Source organism: Pseudorca crassidens, chromosome 7 (genome assembly GCF_039906515.1).
Source record: "Pseudorca crassidens isolate mPseCra1 chromosome 7, mPseCra1.hap1, whole genome shotgun sequence".
Lineage (NCBI taxonomy): Eukaryota > Metazoa > Chordata > Mammalia > Artiodactyla > Delphinidae > Pseudorca > Pseudorca crassidens.
Genome location: NC_090302.1, coordinates 81,649,825 through 81,669,072, shown reverse-complemented (window position 1 = coordinate 81,669,072; position 19,248 = coordinate 81,649,825). Strand labels below are relative to the sequence as shown.

The window sequence follows — 19,248 nt, the reverse complement described above, 5'->3', positions numbered from 1 at the left end:
GAGCAGAAAGTAGAGTTTCTATACAATCATCACCCCCACCCCCAGTTTCCCCTGTTACTAACATCTTGCATTAATTAGTGTGGTACATTTGTTAAATTGATGGACCAATAGTGATACATTATCGTTATCAACTAAATTCCATAGTTTATATTAGGGTTCCACTTTGTGTTACACAGTTCTACGGATTTTGACAAATATATTATGTCATATATCCACCGTTAAAGTTTCATACAGAATAGTTTCACTGCCCTAAAATTGTGTGTTTCACCTATTCATTCCCCTTCCCACTGCAGTAGCCACTGATCTTTTTTACTGTCTATATAGTTTTGCCTTTTCCAGAATGTCATTTGTATGCAATATAATAGGTAGCCTTTTCACACTAGCTTCTTTCACTTAACCATTTGCATTTAAGATTCCTTCATTTTTCATGGCGTAAAAGCTAATTTCTTTTTATCACTGAATAATATCCTATTATATGGATGTACCAGTTTGTTTATCCATTTACCTATTGAAGGACATCTTGGTTGCTTCCAATTTTTGGCAGTTATGAATAAAGCTGCTATAAACACTTGTGTACAAGTCTTTGTGTGGACATAAGTGTTTGACTCATTTGGGTAAACACCTAGGAGCAAAATTACTGGATTGAGCTTACATTTAACTTTGTAAGAAATAGCCAAACTGTCTTTAGAAGTGGCTGTACCATTTTAGATTTCCACCAGGAGTGAATGAGAGTTCCTGTTGCTGCACGTTCTTGTCAGCATTCGGTGTTGTCAGTGTTTTGGATTTTAGCCATCTAATAGGTGTGTGGTGGTATCGCATTGTTGTTTTAATTTGCAAGTCCCTAATGACATACGATGTGGAGCATATTTTCATGTGTTATTTGCCTTCTGTATATCTTCTTTGGTGAAGTGTCTGTTAAGATCTTTTGCCCACTTTTAAACTGAGTTGTTTGTATCATATTGCTGAATTATAAGAGTGCTTTGTATATTTTTGGATACAAGTCCTTTGTCAGATATGTGTTTTGCAAACACTTTCTCCAAGTCTGTGGCTTATTTTTTCATTCTCTTAACAGTTTCTTTTGCATAGCAGATGTTTTAAATTTTAATGAAGGCCAACTTATCAATTTTTTCTGTTACAGATCATGCTTTTTGGATTGTATCTAAAAAGCCATTACAAACTCAGGTCACCTAGATTTTGTCCTGTGTTTCCTTCTAGAGGTTTTATAGTTTTGTCGTTTACATTTACGTCTATAATCCATTTTGAGTTAATTTTTGTGAAGGATGTAAGGTCTGTGTCCAGATTCTTTTTTTTTTTTTTTTTTTTGCATGTGTATTTCTAGTTGTTCAGCACCGTTTGTTGAAAAGACTGTCCTTTCTCAATTGAATTGTCTTTGCTCCTTTGTCAAAGATTAGTTGACTTTATTTGTGTGGGTCTATTTCTGGCCTCTATTGGTGTGGGCTCTCAATTCTGGTTTTTGCTTTATTTGTCAATTCTCCTGCCAGTACCACACTGTCTTGATCACTGAAACTTTGTAGTTAGTCTTGGAGTTGGGTGGTGTCAGTCCTCTGACTTTGTTCTTCACCAATATTGTGCTGGCTATTCTGGATCTTTTCCTCTTTCTGTAATAATATTAGAATCAGATTGTTGATATACACAAAGTAACTGCTGATATTTTGATTGGGCTTGCTTTGAATTTGTAGATCAAGTTGGGAGGAACTGACATCTTGGCAACATTGAGTCTTATCTACATTAACATGGAATATCTCTCCATTTAGTTAGATCTTCTTTTGTTTCTTTCATCTGAATTTTGTAGTTTTCCTCACATAGATTTTGTACACATTTGTACCTAAGTATTTAACGGTTTTGGTGCTAATGTAAGTGGTTTTAATTTCAACTTCCAATTGTTCTTTGCTAATATATAGGAAAACAATTCACTTTTGTATATTTAGCTTTGTATCCTGCAACCTTGCTATAATCACTTATTAGTTCCAGGAAATTTTTTTTTTTTGTCTGTTCTTTTGGATTTTCTACATAGATGATCACTTCTACATAGATGATGTCTTCAAATAAAGACAGTTTTATTCCTTCCTTCCCAATCTTTTATTTCCTTCTTATCTTACTGCATTAACTACAACTTTCAGCATGTTGTCAAATAGAAGTAGTGAGAGGGGACATCCTTGCCTTGTTCTCGATCTTAGTGAAGAAACATCTGGTTTCTCACCATTGAGTACGATGTTAGCTGTAGGTTTAAAGCATCTAGTTTTTCTCCATTAAGTATGATGTTAGCTATAAGATGTTCTTTATCAAGTTAAGGATCTTATTTCTTTTTAATCATTGGCTATAATAACCAAATCAAGCAGACCTGGGTTTAAATACTGACTCTGCTACTTTCTAGTTGTGTTGACCTTGAATAAGTTAATTAGGCTGTCTGAGCCTTTGAGTCCTCAGCGTGAGATTTTTTTAAAAGAACACTTTTCGAAATTGTGGAAAGTTTTGGAGTTGGAAAACCCTAAAATTATTCAGAGGTGAGTGCCTTCAAGAATTGGGCTTGGCAATGGCACTACACCCTGATATAGGAAGAAGAATAAAAGATGTGGAAGGAAGAACCTTTTGAGTACTGAGCAGTGGCAGAAATTGCTAAGAACAGCTGACACGTCAAATATGATTCCCCAAACATTGGGATGGATCTGTGTGCCAGTTAGAATAGAAATGGCCCTCTGATTGAGCACAGACACACAAGCCATCCTTTAGGATGAAAGCTGTGGAACACGGGAGAGGTAACCGAGGTGGAAAACACCCAGAAGAAAACAAAGAGATGGAAGCATTACTGATTCCAAACCACTCTGCCTGCTTAGCCATATGACACTCCTTCAGAAGACACCAGTCAGGACTTGGGCAGTGGATTGGCCAACCCATGCTGGCTGCTTTACCTTCTGTAGATGCACTGTTTCTTTGTCTTTCTTCCATAGGGCCCCTTTATCTTCCCCAGCCTTGATACTACTAAGCCTCTAGCTGTGAGGATGGCAGTCTATTTCTGTCTCCTCAGAGTGTGTACAGGCTGCCATAGAACTGAGATAGGCAGTTGGTTTTGACTTTCTACCAAAGACCCTGGTGGGTCTAGGTGACCACTTGTGTCTTGCCTGTATTTTTTTAGCCAGATACTTTCAGGCAATTATTGGTTTTTTCCCCCCAGTAAATGTCTGGCTTTGGTAGTTGTTTTGCTATTTTCTAGCTTTTCAGTCACTGCTACAATCATAACCATGCCTTCCCTTCCCCCACCTTATGAATATGTATGGTCCACAAAAATGCCTTTAATTGATCTAGCCTATGTTTTCCTAATTATCTTAGCCGTAATATACTGATTATTACTATAAAGCAGATGTGTATTCGGAATTAGGTGCTCCAGCTTCTGGAAGCCTTGGTTTTACCTTTCCTACATCTGAAAATATTTGAATAACACAAATCAAAACAACTTTTAATTTCTGTGTGAGAACCACAGATTGAACCATGAGAGATCCCGCTATTCTTTTTTTCCTTTACATTTCTCCCCATTTTAAAAGCTTTAATATTACTTCTTTCCTCACTGTCTGAGGATGATGCAATTTTCTGAATATATGTCACAGCCAGTTATTAAATACCAGTTACTGGCTTCAATGGGAAGGAACAATTAACAAAGTGAAATATCACTTGCTATTTAAATTCCAATTATAAAAGCTAATTTCTTTCTACAGAGTTGCTCTGTTTTGGTTAAAGCTGTGGTGTCCACCATAACAAAAAGTATGAATTTACATAAATATGCTTGAATTTTTAAAGCACAGATATAAACAGAGCATTTTTATGTTATTCAATCAAGCCATAATCTTTCTTAAATTAACAAATGCTTATTCTTCACAAGAGAAGCAGAACTACTTAGTTTGCCAGTTTCTCATTAGTATTCTTTGTTCATCTGTCAGTGAAGGTGAATGGATTGAGGCCCTTAATTCATGCAAGAAATGCAACCACCTGTCCCTAGAAGACACGCTTCTGGCAGCAAAATGAGTGTTCAGTTGCTGTTTCAGGCCTTATAATTGTCTAGAGGCCCCACTTGGAGTTTCTAGGTATCCAGATGGGAATTAGATTCTTCCTTCCCAGGAAGAAGACTTAGCAGAGACTGACAAGTCTGCTCTTCCTTAGATGTGCATCCACGGGGGCTGCCCCTTTTCAAGAGCAACTCCTGCAAGCATAGAGTGCCGAACAAAAGGGCCCTTTGAACAAGAACCTCACAACTTTTATTACTAGAAAGCTAGGTCTGGCAGCCCCACTTCTGTTTGTCAGAGAGGGTTCCTGGGGGCACAGTACCAGCCCCAAAATGAACTGTTTCCAGCATCCTGGTCGATGCCCTCATTCTTCAGACCATTGGCTGCTCCCCTCATCTCAGTGATCCTCCCTGAAGTCTGGTCTATGTTGGACCCTTCTTCCCTCAAAGGTCCTAGGATTTCAGTGGCTGGATGGCCTCAGAGGGCAACTCAAAGCTGTGTCCACTGAGGACTTTTTCTGGCTGTGAGGGTGCTTCTGAGCAGTTCCAAGGAAAACTCTCTCAAGGAACCCTTTCGAAAGCCTCTAGTTTGCCTCAGGTCAGGGTTGTAAACTCAAATTCCTCTGGGGATCAGGGAAGTAAGGGAAGTGGAAGATGTGGAAGATGATAGAACGGATGCAAGACCCCCAACTCCCCCCACCCCCGCCGCCAGAAGGGGCAGCCATTCCCGAGCTCAGCAGACCTTCATGGCCTAGTTTCCAGACCCTCCACCTTTTCACGAGCAGCCAGCATCCAGATTTCATGTGCAGTCTCCCAATTTAAAGGTACAGAAACACTGTGCTGGCCAAATAGAACCTGTCGGTAGATGGACTTAGCTCTCTGGTTCATTAGTCAATAACCTCTAATTGTGTTTCACACCAGCACTATTGTCCTTTCTGTGCTCTCCTACTTGGCCTGAGGCACTGGTTTACCTTCTCTCCAGAGTCAACACTTTGGGTGCAACAAGCAGAAAAATCAACTTGTACTGGCTGAAAAAACTAGGAATTTTGTTGGCATCCTTGGAAGTTCACACTTAGCGTGAGCTTCATGATTGATCATCTGGAAACACAAGCTCCACTTTCCTTGTAAATATTTTGGCTCCACCCAGGGTTACCTTCATCCCCAAGCTGGTTTCAGAATGGCTGCAGCAGTTCAAGGCCTCACGCCTTTATGTCACATCATCCAGAGAGAACGGAAATTCTCTTCCATAAGCTCTTTCAGAAGAGTAAACAAGAGCCGTCCCAGAAAACATGGTCAATTGCTCCTCATGTCTCATTGGCCTAAACTAGGTCCTCTGTCCTTTCCTGAGCCAATCAGACAAGAGGGATGAGATTACCCTTATACCAGCTGAGCTTGAGCCCCGGAGGTAAGGGTGGGTTATAGTTTCCTGAGGCTTATGGGCTTTGCGTCTACCTGTGTGTGTATGTATGTATTAGGTGTGTGCACACATATGTGCATACCTGCCCAAAATCTGGGTTCTATTAAGAAAGGCAAAGGGGTGAATGGATGCTGGGCAATTAACCAATGACGTCTATGATAATGTGGTTTGTATTTTATAAAACTGCGTCTCTCTAGGTCTGGTGTGGTGGTTGATAACCCAGTGCTTCTTCCTGCCAATGTCCAAATTCTAGTAATTGGGGCACTTGATACTGTTCCCAAATCCTCATGTTGTTGTTTTTCTTCTGTCTCCGCATAGAGAATAGGGGTCAGATAGGAAAATTGAGTTCCTACAACTGCTTGGGCACTGTGTTGGACCTGGGTTTGACACACTTACAAACAAACTTAACTTTTCTGAGTCCCTTTAAAAAATCTGTAACACGGGGAGGACATGAATTACCTCAGTGTGTTATCCAGAGATTAAATGCAAGTATGTAACACGGTTCTTGGTGTACAGTGTTTAATATAAAGTAATTATCATTATTATGTTGAAACCTTCATTCCTGAAGTTACCTTTTCAAACTTTAAGTGTTGGTTTATAGCAACACATTAATTATTTTGGGGGTTGGTACTCTTTTCCTCATTTAACCAATATCTAAAAGGTATGAAAATGTCTTGAATATATATATGTATATGTATATATGTATGTATAACTGAATCACTTTGCTGTACACCTGAAATTAACACAACACTATAAATCAACTATATTTCAATACAAGTTTTTAAAATTTTTACATAAAAAAGGAATACTTCCAGCCAAACAAACAAACATCTTGACCTAGTGTTTTAGGAATTAAGGATTAAAATCTGCCATACTTTTTCAATGAAGACAAGCCATGGCTGACTTAGCCAGTTGACTTTGCTTGTTCTTTTTCTTTAAGCACAAATTTATTGTTATTTTAGCTTTGCCATTGAACCAGGGAGTTGAAGTAAATGAATCACCAGCAATTGGCTGCCAGAGGAGTTAAGCAAAAATAATGAGCTCTTTGTCTCTTTGTTCACTTTCTCACCCACACAGGCCAGTTCTGGGAGGTCAACGCTATTCCTCTTAACTTCTTTATATCTTGATCTATGAAACTGGAGACAAAGACTTAAGATGACGATAATTCTTAATAGTATTAATAATGGCATCTTACATTGGTATCGTGCTTTGCAGTTTGCAAAAATGCTTTCACATTTTACAAACCACAGGGTTTTAAGGTCTGTGAGATTATAAATTGTGTTTTGCTCACTCTTTCTCTCTAATTCCTATCCCAATGCCTGCTGTATAATAGATGCTTAACAAATATATGAATGAACCTCAAAATAATCTGGTGGGGTAGATTTGGAAGTTATCATTGTTATTCCCCTTTCATACAAGAAGCAACTAAGCCTCAGAGATTTCATGACTTGCTTAAGGCTTTCTAATACATGCTTTGGGGTGGCGTGGAGAGATGGGATTTTCTGAAAAATAATCTGGTTTGTGATTACAAAAATTAGGTTCCTTTCCAGTCTGTGGGAGAGAACGCTGAGAGAATGTGGGATTATTGCAAGGAGTTCAGGGATCCACACGCATACCAAGAATTGTCCACAAACACTGGACAAAGACGATGGAGAGAGGGCCTAGCCCCCTTCATACTTCGAGGTTTCTGGGGTAAAGAAATCCCAAACCAAACCCTCATACATGGCAGCCCAGTTTATATCAGCACATCAAACTGTCTGTGGTGAGAAACTAGAACTAGATCTTGTTCCCCCAATCTGATTTGGGCTAATACTTGTAGAAAACACAATAAAATAAATTACTCTTAATTTCTCCACTTATGAAAGACTGGTAACAAAGATTTTACATTCCAGCACTGTCCACAGACCACACCTTGGCTAGATTGGTTTAGATTTTTAACACATTAAAAATATTACAACTATATTTACAATATTTTAGTATAGTCTTTATAAAAATGTCAATTCACTGTGCACTATAGGTGGTGAGAGCCAGTATTGGGACACCAGTTTAACTATGTATGGTGAACAAATTATTCTTTCAGCCCTGAGATTGTATAACCTCATTTAGAGATGGCATCAAAAGTACATATTTCTGGAATCTAAAAAAAAAAAAAAGTTTATGAAGAACCTAGGGGCAGGATGGGAATACAGAGGCAGACCTACTAGAGAATGGACTTGAGGACATGGGGAGGTGGAAGGGTAAGCTGGGACAAAGTGAGAGAGTGGCATGGACATATATACACTACCAAATGTAAAATAGATAGCTAGTGGGAAGCAGCCACATAGCACAGGGAGATCAGCTCGGTGCTTTGTGACCACCTAGAGGGGTGGGATAGGGAGGGTGGGAGGGAGGGAGATGCAAAAAGGAAGAGATATGGGAACATATGTATATGTATAACTGATTCACTTTGTTAAACAGCAGAAACTAACACACCATTGTAAAGCAATTATACTGCAATAAAGATGTTTAAAAGAAGAAGTCTATACTTCAGGCACTTTCTTGAGGCATAACATCCAGCTGGCCCCTGTAGGAGGCCCTGCTCACACATTTGTGCCCTATCGTTTTCCACATGTGTGAAATGCTGTTGTGATTAATAAAACACAACTTGGGTAACAGCTCTAAGGAAGTTATATTAGCTATTTGATTTTTCTTCCCTCTTCAGTTGGTACTGGAAATATAACTAATACCTTGTCGGAGAATCAACAAAGTTTTGACATTATAAAGAAGTCCTTATACTTGAAATCTTTGGTTAGCACTTCTCCGTGTAGACCTTGATGGATTAGGGTGAAGGCTGGCTAATTGTACTAAGTTTGAGGAGTCTCTAACACGAGGACTGTGTTGTCTTACCTGAGGCTCACTGTTAGTTTCCAGAACCCAAGTTTTTCATGAGAGAAAGCAGTGCCCCATTTATTCATTCGATCACACTCAGTGTGCCAGGTACTGGCTTAGGTAGCAGGATAGGGTGTGAACAATGGCCTCTCCCCTCAGAAACACCAGGAGGAAGTGAATGGAGGCTTTGGGTTAGTTCAACAGAGTTCCAGCAGTGGGAGGTAGGGGGAAGAACCACTGCTCACCCCCAAGCTGAAGTGAGATGTGTGAGGCTGGCAGCTGGCTTCTGCACCCTCACATAACATACCTGAACAAACTCTTTCAACTCCTGGTACTGGGCCTGGATGGCCTTTTGTTTAGTGCAAGAGCTGGGCTTAATGCACAGAAATGATAATGATAGGTACTTACATGACTTAAGAACATTGTCCAGCTCTCCAGGCAGGAGTGGAACAGAGCAGAACGTGAGGCTGTAAACTGGCTTCCTTGGCACGAAGCAGCGACATAGAGCATCTCGAGAAGATGAGGTTGGCTGGCAGCCTGCAGATTCAGGGGAAGTTTGTGTTCTCTAGACTGGAAAAACCTTTGATTTTTCTGAGTTGAGGAATGGACAGTTCTCACGGGAAAATGGGCATTTTTCCTAGTGGGCTCTGGAGACAGGTACAATTTTTGCACTTTTCCCATGTTGGGAAAATTCCTCTAGACCAGTGCTTCTCAAACTTGCATGAGCATATGAATAACTGAGGGAAATGCAGGTTAGGTTAGGTTGGTCTGGGACAGTGCCTGAAATTCTGTGTTTCCAACAAGCTCCCTCCCAGGTGATGCTGAATTTGCTACAGTATTGCTGGACTGAGGGTGGTGCTCTGAGGAGCAGAGATCTGGAACCCACCTGGTGGCCTGGACCCATGGGAACTGGCCTCACCTGCTTTTGCAGAAGGCATTGACCCCTGTTTCAGACGCAGTTGTATTATCCAGTCATTACATTGTCTGCTGTGGTATTTCCTTCTCTCAAGGATCTTAGGTAGTCTGAGATATTGCTGTAGAGTATATATTGGTTGCTGTGTTTAATCATTAAAAAAAATAATCTTTGTTGTGCATCAGAGTACTACATCCTCTTCAGGGCACAGTAGCTGTCATACACAATCAAGGTCCCACGTCATTACAAGGCATTGCCTTAACCCCACATGTCTTGTTTGTCTCGCATATGTTGGGGGTAGTCCACCATAGTAAATTTTGCTTTGGAGAACTTGGCAATCCAATCATAAAATGATGAACTCACGTGTTATGTTCAGTGATTTGATCCTGCAGCAACCTCTCAGATGGATGGGTTGCAGAATAAATCTATGAAAGGAACTATATCCATTGATTATATTCTGGGCATTGAATTTAGCTGTCATCAGATACAGCTTGTCCTTTGAGCCTTCTGGGTTAAAAACAATTACAGAAATCTAAAAACAAGTTCCATTTTGATGTTTTGTTCCCTGTGAGCCACGTCAAATGGGTTCTTTTATAAAGAAAGTAAAGGTTCGAAGCTCATCCAAAATTATACTCAAAAGTGATTTCAGGGAAATGGAGGCTTCATATCACAGTATGTGCTTATAAGCCCCAGTCCTTTGTTCAGTGCGGTGCATCCCAGGCCAGTGTCAACTCCCCAAGCTGGTGGTAGTGGTTTCTAAAGAAAAGATAATCAGGTAGCATAGACCAAACTGATCTTCCAAAATTATTTTTAGTGGATTGGAAGAGTGGCTTCACTTAATGTCTCTGATTTCTTCATTTATTTTTGTAGGTCACATTCCATCCCTAAAACATTCCGTGGGTCTGTCAGCAACTTTGATTGAAGCAGAAAGTTATCAAATGTCCTGATGAGGGCTTGGAAGGGTCTTTGCTCTTAAGGAGTTTTGTTGTAATGGTATTTACCTTAATCAGATTTGGCTAATACTTCTCTTACTCACAGAGTTTTAGAAGGAAAAATAATCTAGCCAACTTAGAAATCTAGTCCAACCAACTCATTTTACCGATGTGGAAACAGCTGGGGAGTTTGCTCAAGGTCACCCAGACCTGTCTCTGAATCCCAGTCCTGGACTCCCCGCTCCAGTCTACCTCAGTGCCTTTCTATGTTGATTTATGGGTGTGATATGGAGGCTGTGAGGCCTGAGGCAGCAAGTTTTCCACCTTTCCTGGTGGGAGTTGGGGTGTTCTGTCTGATACATTCATTGCATTTCCATACCATCCAGACCCTGTGTTCTAGCAGGGTCACAGTACATTAACCAATGTTCCAGAGAGGCAAAGTGGCATGGAGCCTGGATTCTGTAGCCTGGTGACCTGGGTCAGATCCTGCTTTGCTCCATACATGTTGTGTGACTTTGGGTAAGCCACTGAGCCTCTCTTCAGATATAAAATGGGACCTTCCTTGCAGGATTGTTGTGAGGACTGAATGAGCAGTTAAAGCAAGCAGCCAGGTGCATTGTATTTGGAATCGTGTGTGGTTTTACAAACTGTGGATCTCTACTAGGTATTGAGTTGTGAAATCAGTGTTCTGAATCATAAATAGCATTAGAAAAATTAAATGGCATATGCTAGGATAAAATAGAACATAGTAGAGTGTGTTGCACCTAGGCAGGGTATTGTTTGGTATCCTTTTGGTTCCCCTTTTTGGTGTTCCTTTGGTTGTGTGTGTGTGTGTGTGTGTGTGTGTGTGTAATGGCTTACAGTATAAAATGAATTTCTCACTGTGGATTGCAGTTAAGAGTTTGGAAGCTCCTGCTCCAGAGAGCAGGGTGAGTGAATTCATCTGTCTTAGCACAGATGTATTAGAGTGAATGAGGCACATTTTAGACATCAATGTACAAGGCAGACTCTGGCTGAAACATAAATGTGCTTCTTTTGCAGAGGGAGACCAAAGGGCAGTTTCTTATTGACCACATCTGCAACTACTACAGCTTGCTGGAGAAGGACTACTTCGGCATTCGTTTTGTGGACCCAGAGAAGCAGCGGGTAAGAGCTGACCACTATCTGGACCCATTCTGGGAGGGTCACTCAGGCTTTGGGGTGCTGAATAGGTTCTTCTCAGAGCAGTTGTGGTGCACTTGTTCTCATGGTTATTGACCACATGAAACTTACCAGCCTGGGTATGTGTTTGTGTACGCACATGTGTGTGTGTGTGTGTGTGTGTGTGTGTGTGTGTGTGTGTGTAGTTGTGTATAAGAATCTGGCACTGTTCCCACTGGACTGAATGAGATGGGGGAAGGGAAACTTAACATTAGGGCTTTCCAGAAAGCTGCTCCCACCTGGTTGAAGAGAGAATGTTCTTGTGCCCTTTGAACCCAGAGTTTGCCAAAGCTTCTCAAACAGTGGCTACATAAAATCTCATTACAGAGAAAATCCACCCCTCACTATAAAAAATTATTGGTAGAGAGAGGAACAAACGGGTGACTGTTTTAATGGCATGAGGTTTTCTTTTGGGGATGATGAAAATGTTTGAAACGATATAGGTGATAGATATACAACATTGTGGGTGTACTAAATGCCACTGAAGTGTACGCTTTAAAATGGTTAATTTTTTTTTAAATTTATTTATTTATTTAGGCTGTGTTGGGTCTTCATTTCTGTGTGAGGGCTTTCTCTAGTTGCGGCGAGCAGGGACCACTCTTCATCGCGGTGCGGGGGCCTCTCATTGTCGCGGCCTCTCGTGTTGCGGAGCACAAGCTTCAGCTGCGCAGGCTCAGTAGCTGTGGCTCACGGGCCGAGTTGCTCCACGGCGTGTAGGATCTTCCCAGACCAGGGCTCGAACCCATGTCCCCTTATTGGCAGGCAGATTCTCAACCACTGCGCCACCAGGGAAGCCCTAAAATGGTTAATTTTATGTTAATTTTACGTCATTTTTTAAAAAAGCTTTGGCAGATGATGGGTTAAGATAGTTTGCAAGCTGCTCCTTGGGCACCACTAAAGTTGACAGCCTCCATTGTATTCCTGCTCCTGGACACACCTATCCTTCCTGGTCTCTGTTGATGCATAAGAGTGAGCAGCGGAGTCTTGGCTTTTGAGCCAGTGTACCAGCCTACGAGTGTTCGGGTATGCCATGTGCTGAACTCACAGTGATGTGTGTCCCTCACATCAAAAGACCCCAGGAATCTCCATCCCAGCTCCTACCACCTAGGGTTTCTCATTCCTCAACCCTACTGTGGGTCCCAGCTATGGGTTAAAAGGCCCTGTACCTGCTCCAGCCTGTGTTTCTTACCCTGCCCTACTGACAAGCAGGGCAAAGTGTGAAGGGGTTAGCTGGGGATGACTGCCTTCTTTAATTTGCTCTCCTCCTTACCAGTGTCTCTGGTCATCTTGCTGTCCCCTTTTCCCCTCCTCACAACCCCACCTGGTTCTTGGTTTTGTATTTACTGACTAATACAATGAGGGAGAGACTCACAGAGTGTATTTTTGTAAAGGAGGAGGATGTTGAAGGAATAGATTAATCTTCTGAAACATGGAGAATCTTATTGACCTCTCAGTAGGACCTAATCCTCTATAAAGGGATATAATGCAGTGGCTCAGAAGAAGGAGATTTGGGTTTCCTGTAGCACTCGAGGAAGCCTTGAATGGGCCAAGCATTTATCTGAATGAGAGGAAGGTAGCAGGACACCATGAGGATGTAGAGCTGACATGAGATCACGGAGGGAATTTGCGTGGTGTTTACTACTGAGTAACAGTGATTCCCAGACCTGGCCCTGCAACTAAGTCAGTTTAGGTATTTGCTAAAAATGCTTAGTGTGGACCTTATTCTAGACCTCCTGAATCAGAATTCCTGCGGCTAGGGTCAGGAGATGTATTTTAAGACATCTTGATTCTAATTTTGATGCATTCATCCCAGCTTTGTCTCCTGACTGGTTTGGGGGACCATGGCATAAAGATGTTTATAGACATAATTTCTTATGACCTATGAATATCTTACCCTTGTATGGAGGGAGAAACAGGCTCAAAAACATTGTTACTTGCCCAAGGTCCCACAGGTAGTAAGTGATGCAGTGAGTATTTGAATTTAGAATTATGGTTCAGAGTCCCCATGGTCAAACAGGCTCTGTGAACTATATTAGTCATCTAAGCACGACTGAAAATAGATTATTTTTGTGCAAAATTCTAAAAAGCCACCTGCGGAAGTAACTCTGGCTACCATTAGTTGAGCATTTATTATATGCCAGGGATTTTATCATATGATCTTTAGTGTTCCCCAAAACACTTCAAGGAAGGGGAAACTGAGGCACAGAGAGGGTCAGTGGCTTGCCTATGGCTAGTAATTATAAGAGGAAGGATGGACTCTGAACCCATACTCTTTCCATTTCATCTCTCAGGTGAAAATTTGAAACATAGCCTAGACTAGGGATCTGTAAACCCTTTCCGTAAAGGGCTAGATAGAAAATATTTGCAGCTTTGCAACTCAAAAAACTTCTGTTGTAATTACTCAATTATTAATTTCTAGTGGAAAATGGCCATAGACAATACCTAAATTAACGGATGTGTCTGTGTTCCAATAAAACTTTTTTCCAGGGCTTCCCTGGTGGCGCAGTGGTTGAGAGTCCGCTTGCCGATGCAGGGGACATGGGTTCGTGCCCCAGTCCGGGAAGATCCCACATGCCGCGGGGCGGCTAGGCCCGTGAGCCATGGCCGCTGAGCCTGTGCGTCCAGAGCCTGTGCTCCGCAATGGGAGAGGCCACAACAGTGAGAGGCCCGCGTACCGCAAAACAAACAAACAAACAAACAAAAAACAAAACTTTTTTCCAGTGAAAGTATTTCACAAAAATAGACAGTCGACCATAGTTTGCTGACCCTTAGTCTACACAATAGCTGGACACCATTTAAATGCATAAGCCTTTTTCATTCCTCTTGACCCTCTCGTTGGGGAGATACTGGATAAAATATTAAGCAAAGTCTTTAGAATTAGAATCAGGGGTATCAATATGAACCCATGTTTTTTAATATACATAGATAAATACAGAAATAAATATAAGGGGTGTGTGTGTGTGAGTGTGTGTGTATTAGGGTGGGGGGTTAGTAAGTATACATATATTTCCAAGTCCCACCTGCTGAGATGACTTAGAGGCAATGACACCACTGTAGTAATAAGTACACCTAGGCTTCAGATCTTGGTTTCAAATACCATGCTCTAATAAAAGGAAGAAGGGCTCCTTGCAGAAAAGGCTGATTCTTGGGCTGGAGTAGTGAAATCACAGGGTGAGCTTGGAGTATCTTGTGGCACCAGGAAGTAAAAAATTACTCAAAAAACAAAATGTAGGGCACTAGGAAAGGCACAGAGCCAATGTGAAAGAACTGCCAATGACCAAAACTGGATCAATTGGAGTTCAAAAACAAGTGACAGGGGGCTTCCCTGGTGGCATAGTGGATAAGAATCCTCCTGCCAATTCAGGGGACATGGGTTCTAGCCCTGGTCCGGGAAATTCCCAAATGCCACGGAGCAACTAAGCCCATGCCCCACAACTACTAAGCCTGCGCTCTAGAGCCTGTGAGCCACAACTACTGAGCCCATGTGCCACAACTACTGAAGCCTGTGTGCCTAGAGCCTGTGCTCTGCAACAAGAGAAGCCACTGCAACGAGAAGCCCACGCACTACAACGAAGAGTAGCCTCCACTCGTTGCAAATAGAGAAAGCTCACGCACAGCAACAAAGACCCAATGCAGCCAAAATTAATTAATTAATTAAAAAAATAACAATAGCATTGGATTATAATCCATAGAATGAAATAAATATCAATGAGACTATACTGATATAAATAAATAACTGCATAAATAAATAAAAGGGGGAGAAGAGGCAGCTCTTCCTTACAGAAGAATTCCAATTAATTATTGTAGGGGGAGTGAGAGAAATAGAAATCTCTATTTCTAGAGATTAGAGCGCCAAATAATTAGAGCGCCAAAATAATAATTGTTGTGGGCAAGATTGATCAATGAGTGCTAAAATTAATGGGCAACAGTTTGAGGAGAAGCAGGATATTTGCACAGTCTCAGGGAATCCTCTTCCCTCCTGCCCTGAGCCCGGTATTTTTTTTTTTAATGTTTTTTGTTTGTTTTATTTTTGGCTGCATTGGGTCTTTGTTGCTACATGCGGGCTTTCTCTAGTTGCGGGGAGCAGGGGCTACTCTTTGTTGTGGTGTGCAGGCTTCTCGTTTCAGTGGCTTCTCTTGTTGCAGAGCACAGGCTCTAGGCACATGGGCTTCAGTAGTTGTGGCACACGGGCTTCAGTAGTTGTGGCACACGGGCTTAGTTGCTCCGCAGCATTTGGGATCTTCCCGGACCAGGGCTCGAACCCGTGTCCCCTGCATTGGCAGGTGGATTCTTAACCACTGCACCACAAGGGAAGCCCGAGCCTTGTATTTTTCAATTATTGAAACAAGGGGAAAAAGAATAACTTTATAGTGGAAAGACTTGGCAGACACCACTTTAACCAAGCGATCAGGGTTAATATCAGCAATAAAAAGAAATACCAATGTCATGGACTCCCCCATACCATGCACTGAGAAGGCACTCTGTCTCTGTGGTATCCTTCGCAACAATGTATAACCTCATTCAAATCTGGAGGGAACATCAGACAAACTAAAGGGAGAGACATTCTCCAAAACAACTTACCAATACTCTTCAAAGCTGTTCAGGTCATGAAGGACAAGAAAAGATTGGGGAACTCTCACAGATTAGAGAGATGCATCAACTAAGATAATATGGAATCCTGGATTGGATGCTGGAACAGAGAAAAGTGTAGTAGTTGGGAAAACTGGTGAATCCCAGATTAAGTCTGTAGTTTAGTTAACAGTATTGGGTTAATATTAGTTTCTTAATTTTGATAATTGCTCATGGCTATATAAGATGATAATACTAAGGTAGATGAGTTGTTATGCTATTTTTGCAACTTTTCTTTATGTCTAAAATTATTTTTTTAACTTAAGCCTCTGGGTTGATATGCTTCATTGTTCTTTATATTTTGACTTGGTTTACCTTAATTTTTAGTGTCCAGACTCAGGTAGTAGATTAGTGGAAAAAGTAAGGGCCGCTCCAAAACAAAACCATCTTCTCTGATGTATTCACTAAATTGCGTAGAGGGCTGCCTGAATAGTTCTGTTTTCCCCTGCGATATAGCCATTATAGCCTTTTGATTTTGAAGATACAGTATGAGTGTAACTTCCACATGGATTGCAAAGTAGTTGCTGTACAAAACTGTACAGACTTTGGTACTCAGAAAGAGGCTTAGACTTTGTACTCATAAAGATGCTTGGATTTTGTACTCATAACGATGCTTGGACTTTGTACTCAGAAGGATGCAAATTAAATCCCATCTCTGCTGGTTAGAAAGCTATGTGATCTTGACCAAGTTATTGAGCTTCTCTGAGTCTTTGTCCTGATTGTTAATATTGATAACAGTACCTACATGTAAGGTTGATGTGGGAATTAGAGATAAGCTATGTAAATGCTTAACAATGGTATACATGGAGTAGATGTCATGTGTTATTTTTATTATTAATTGTTATTATTACTTTTACTATGTATTAGCTAGGTCTAGGTGAGACAGTTGCAGGAGGAAATACAGCCATGACTGGCAAGTCTAAAACCTAGAAATGTTCACAGTAACTTCTTTTAAAGGCCATTATTATGATCTTTGGGGAGAGAAGAGGGAGGAAGTGAACCTTGGATAATTATTGGGTTGGCAAAAAGTTCATTTGGGTTTTTCTGTGGAAAACCCAAAAAAAACCTGAACCCGATTTAAAAAAAGGTCTCAAAGACACAACAGTATACTGACATGAGAGTTTTAAGCTGAGATTAATTGACAAGCATTGGTTTGTTTTTTGTTTTTGTTTTGTTTTGTTTTACCAGCTTGTGTACTTCTTCTCAATGGAAAATAAAACAATGAATTATTTGGATAGAAAGCTAATCAAGAAAAAAAGTCAAGTTAGTTAGAAAGCCCGAAGTGGAACTTACCTCTGCTGTGGGAGTTGGTGGTTTGCCTACAACTCTTCACAATTTGATTTATGGTACACCATTGTGGAATATTAAATATTTAACACTGTTACATTTGGAATACCATATGTTTGACAAGATGTCTCATGCCCCATATGCTGTGAGAGTGGTGAGGACTGAGTCAGTAAATGATGACTATCTTTTGCTATTTTAATAGCAAGGGCCCAGAATTTCCATTATTTTAAAAATTTGATGTAGGATGGGACAGATTGAATACTGGTCAATAAAAGTCCTCTTGAATTTCCACCACATTTATCTTCTGAAGAACTCATATAATCTTAGTTGCCTAAGATTAGGGAAAAGGTGGGTAGTATCCTCCTCATTTTATTGGGAGAGAAGCTGGGACTACAAGTTTAGAAGACTTGGAAGAAATAATTCCAGAAGAAAAAGATCTTACTTGGCTTGTCCAGATATTTTTTCTTAAATGTAGCATAATCTTTCTACCACTTCTGCTCAGGTGCTAGGGTAACTTCCCTTTGGAAAGATGAAGTTTTGAAATAATTAGTTGGGTTTTGTAATTCTACTTTCTATGGCTACGGTTTGAGATGTCCACTGCCCTGGTTTCCCTTCTTATTCTTCCACATTTCCCTCTCTCCCAAACCAAGCTAGGGAAGTCACCCCCAGTGCCTTAGAACTGAGGAAGTACCCCAACCCTAGCTAGCCAGTGGAGGAATTATACCAGGACTTGGTTTATAGACTTCAGGGAGATTGAACCCAGTGCTTTTGATTTTTAACGTCCCTATCTCTAAGCATCTGTTTAACCCACTTACATGACTGTCATTGACTTTTCTAACTTAAGGGCTATTCTGACTCATACCCAAAGACAACAAATTTAGTTTGGAAATCCACACCCCTGGGGCAATCTCTGTAAGCACCCTTGTTTTAGGGCGTTCTGTGTCATGTGACTGCCAGACGTCCTTTCTGATAGGATGACCTGGGAAATCATGGATGCAAGGACATACTGAACACTAATGCCTCCTCCCTTCAAATACAATTACAGCCCTGAGGTTTTTATATTGGCAGCCAGAAAGAACAAGTGAGCTTATCAGTGAGTCTTGTTAATAATGGGAAAAGACCTTGCCTATGTTAGAGCAATTTGCTTTTTCTGGAAGCAGCTTTGGGGAGGACATGGAATGGAAAAAAACAGGCCCAGTGATTTGAAGTTTCACTCTGGGGATGGTGCCAGGAAGCTAGACAGCATTATGTCCCACCAGCTGCTCCTGCTTTGAAAGGCTACTTCCTGGGGAAATTGCTTCATAGATGCTTGAAACTAGGAATGAGAGTGGTATCTGAGATCTAGGGCAACCCTGCACTAAAGAGGAGGGCTGTATTGCTGCCTCAAGTCACTGGTCATGAATTTGCTTAATGAGTCCTCTTTTACTTTTGAGTCTCAGGGGTATTAAATATTAAGAGTACTTGGATGTCTGTTTTGGGAGGGGTATGGACAAGTAACTTGGCTTTCCAGGAAAAGACTTTGGGTACTCAAGTTACAAGGAACACAGCACTATCATAACAGCTTGAAAATTGGATATATTGTGTAGTGGTTCAGTTGTGGTCCAAGGTATTAACACTGACAGATTTGGGGAAATTGTCATATTCTTTCAGAAGAAAGCAGAACTTGGTGTTTAACTAAAATTATTGCTCGTCATTGACTCTATCTACACCTGATGTCCTCTCCTGGGAAGGAATGGGATGCCTGATAAAGACAGGTTGCAATCTGGAAGTCACTTAGCCAATTGAGACGTTATAATTTTAGTGGGGGGAGGAGCAAACTCATGAACTGGTTATCTTGTTCAGGTCAAAAGGCAAACATAAGGAAGAACTTCTGGGAATATGGCAGAGTAGGAAGACCCTGAGCTCACCTTTTTCCATGGGCATACCAAAATTACAACTGTTTACAGGGCAGCTATCTATGAAAACAACCTGAAGACTAGGAGAAAAG

General features: G+C 41.0%; 1 protein-coding gene across 3 annotated transcripts in view; it reads left to right on the top strand.

Annotated features, from left to right (window-relative positions):
• FRMD3 (FERM domain containing 3) overlaps positions 1–19,248 on the top strand; it is a 315,727-nt gene that overhangs the window by 145,374 nt on the left and 151,105 nt on the right. For all 3 annotated transcript variants that reach the window (XM_067744693.1, XM_067744692.1, XM_067744694.1), the window contains exon 2: positions 11,187–11,291. In XM_067744693.1, the coding sequence (XP_067600794.1) occupies positions 11,187–11,291 (105 nt within the window). The remainder of the gene's footprint in view (positions 1–11,186; positions 11,292–19,248) is intronic.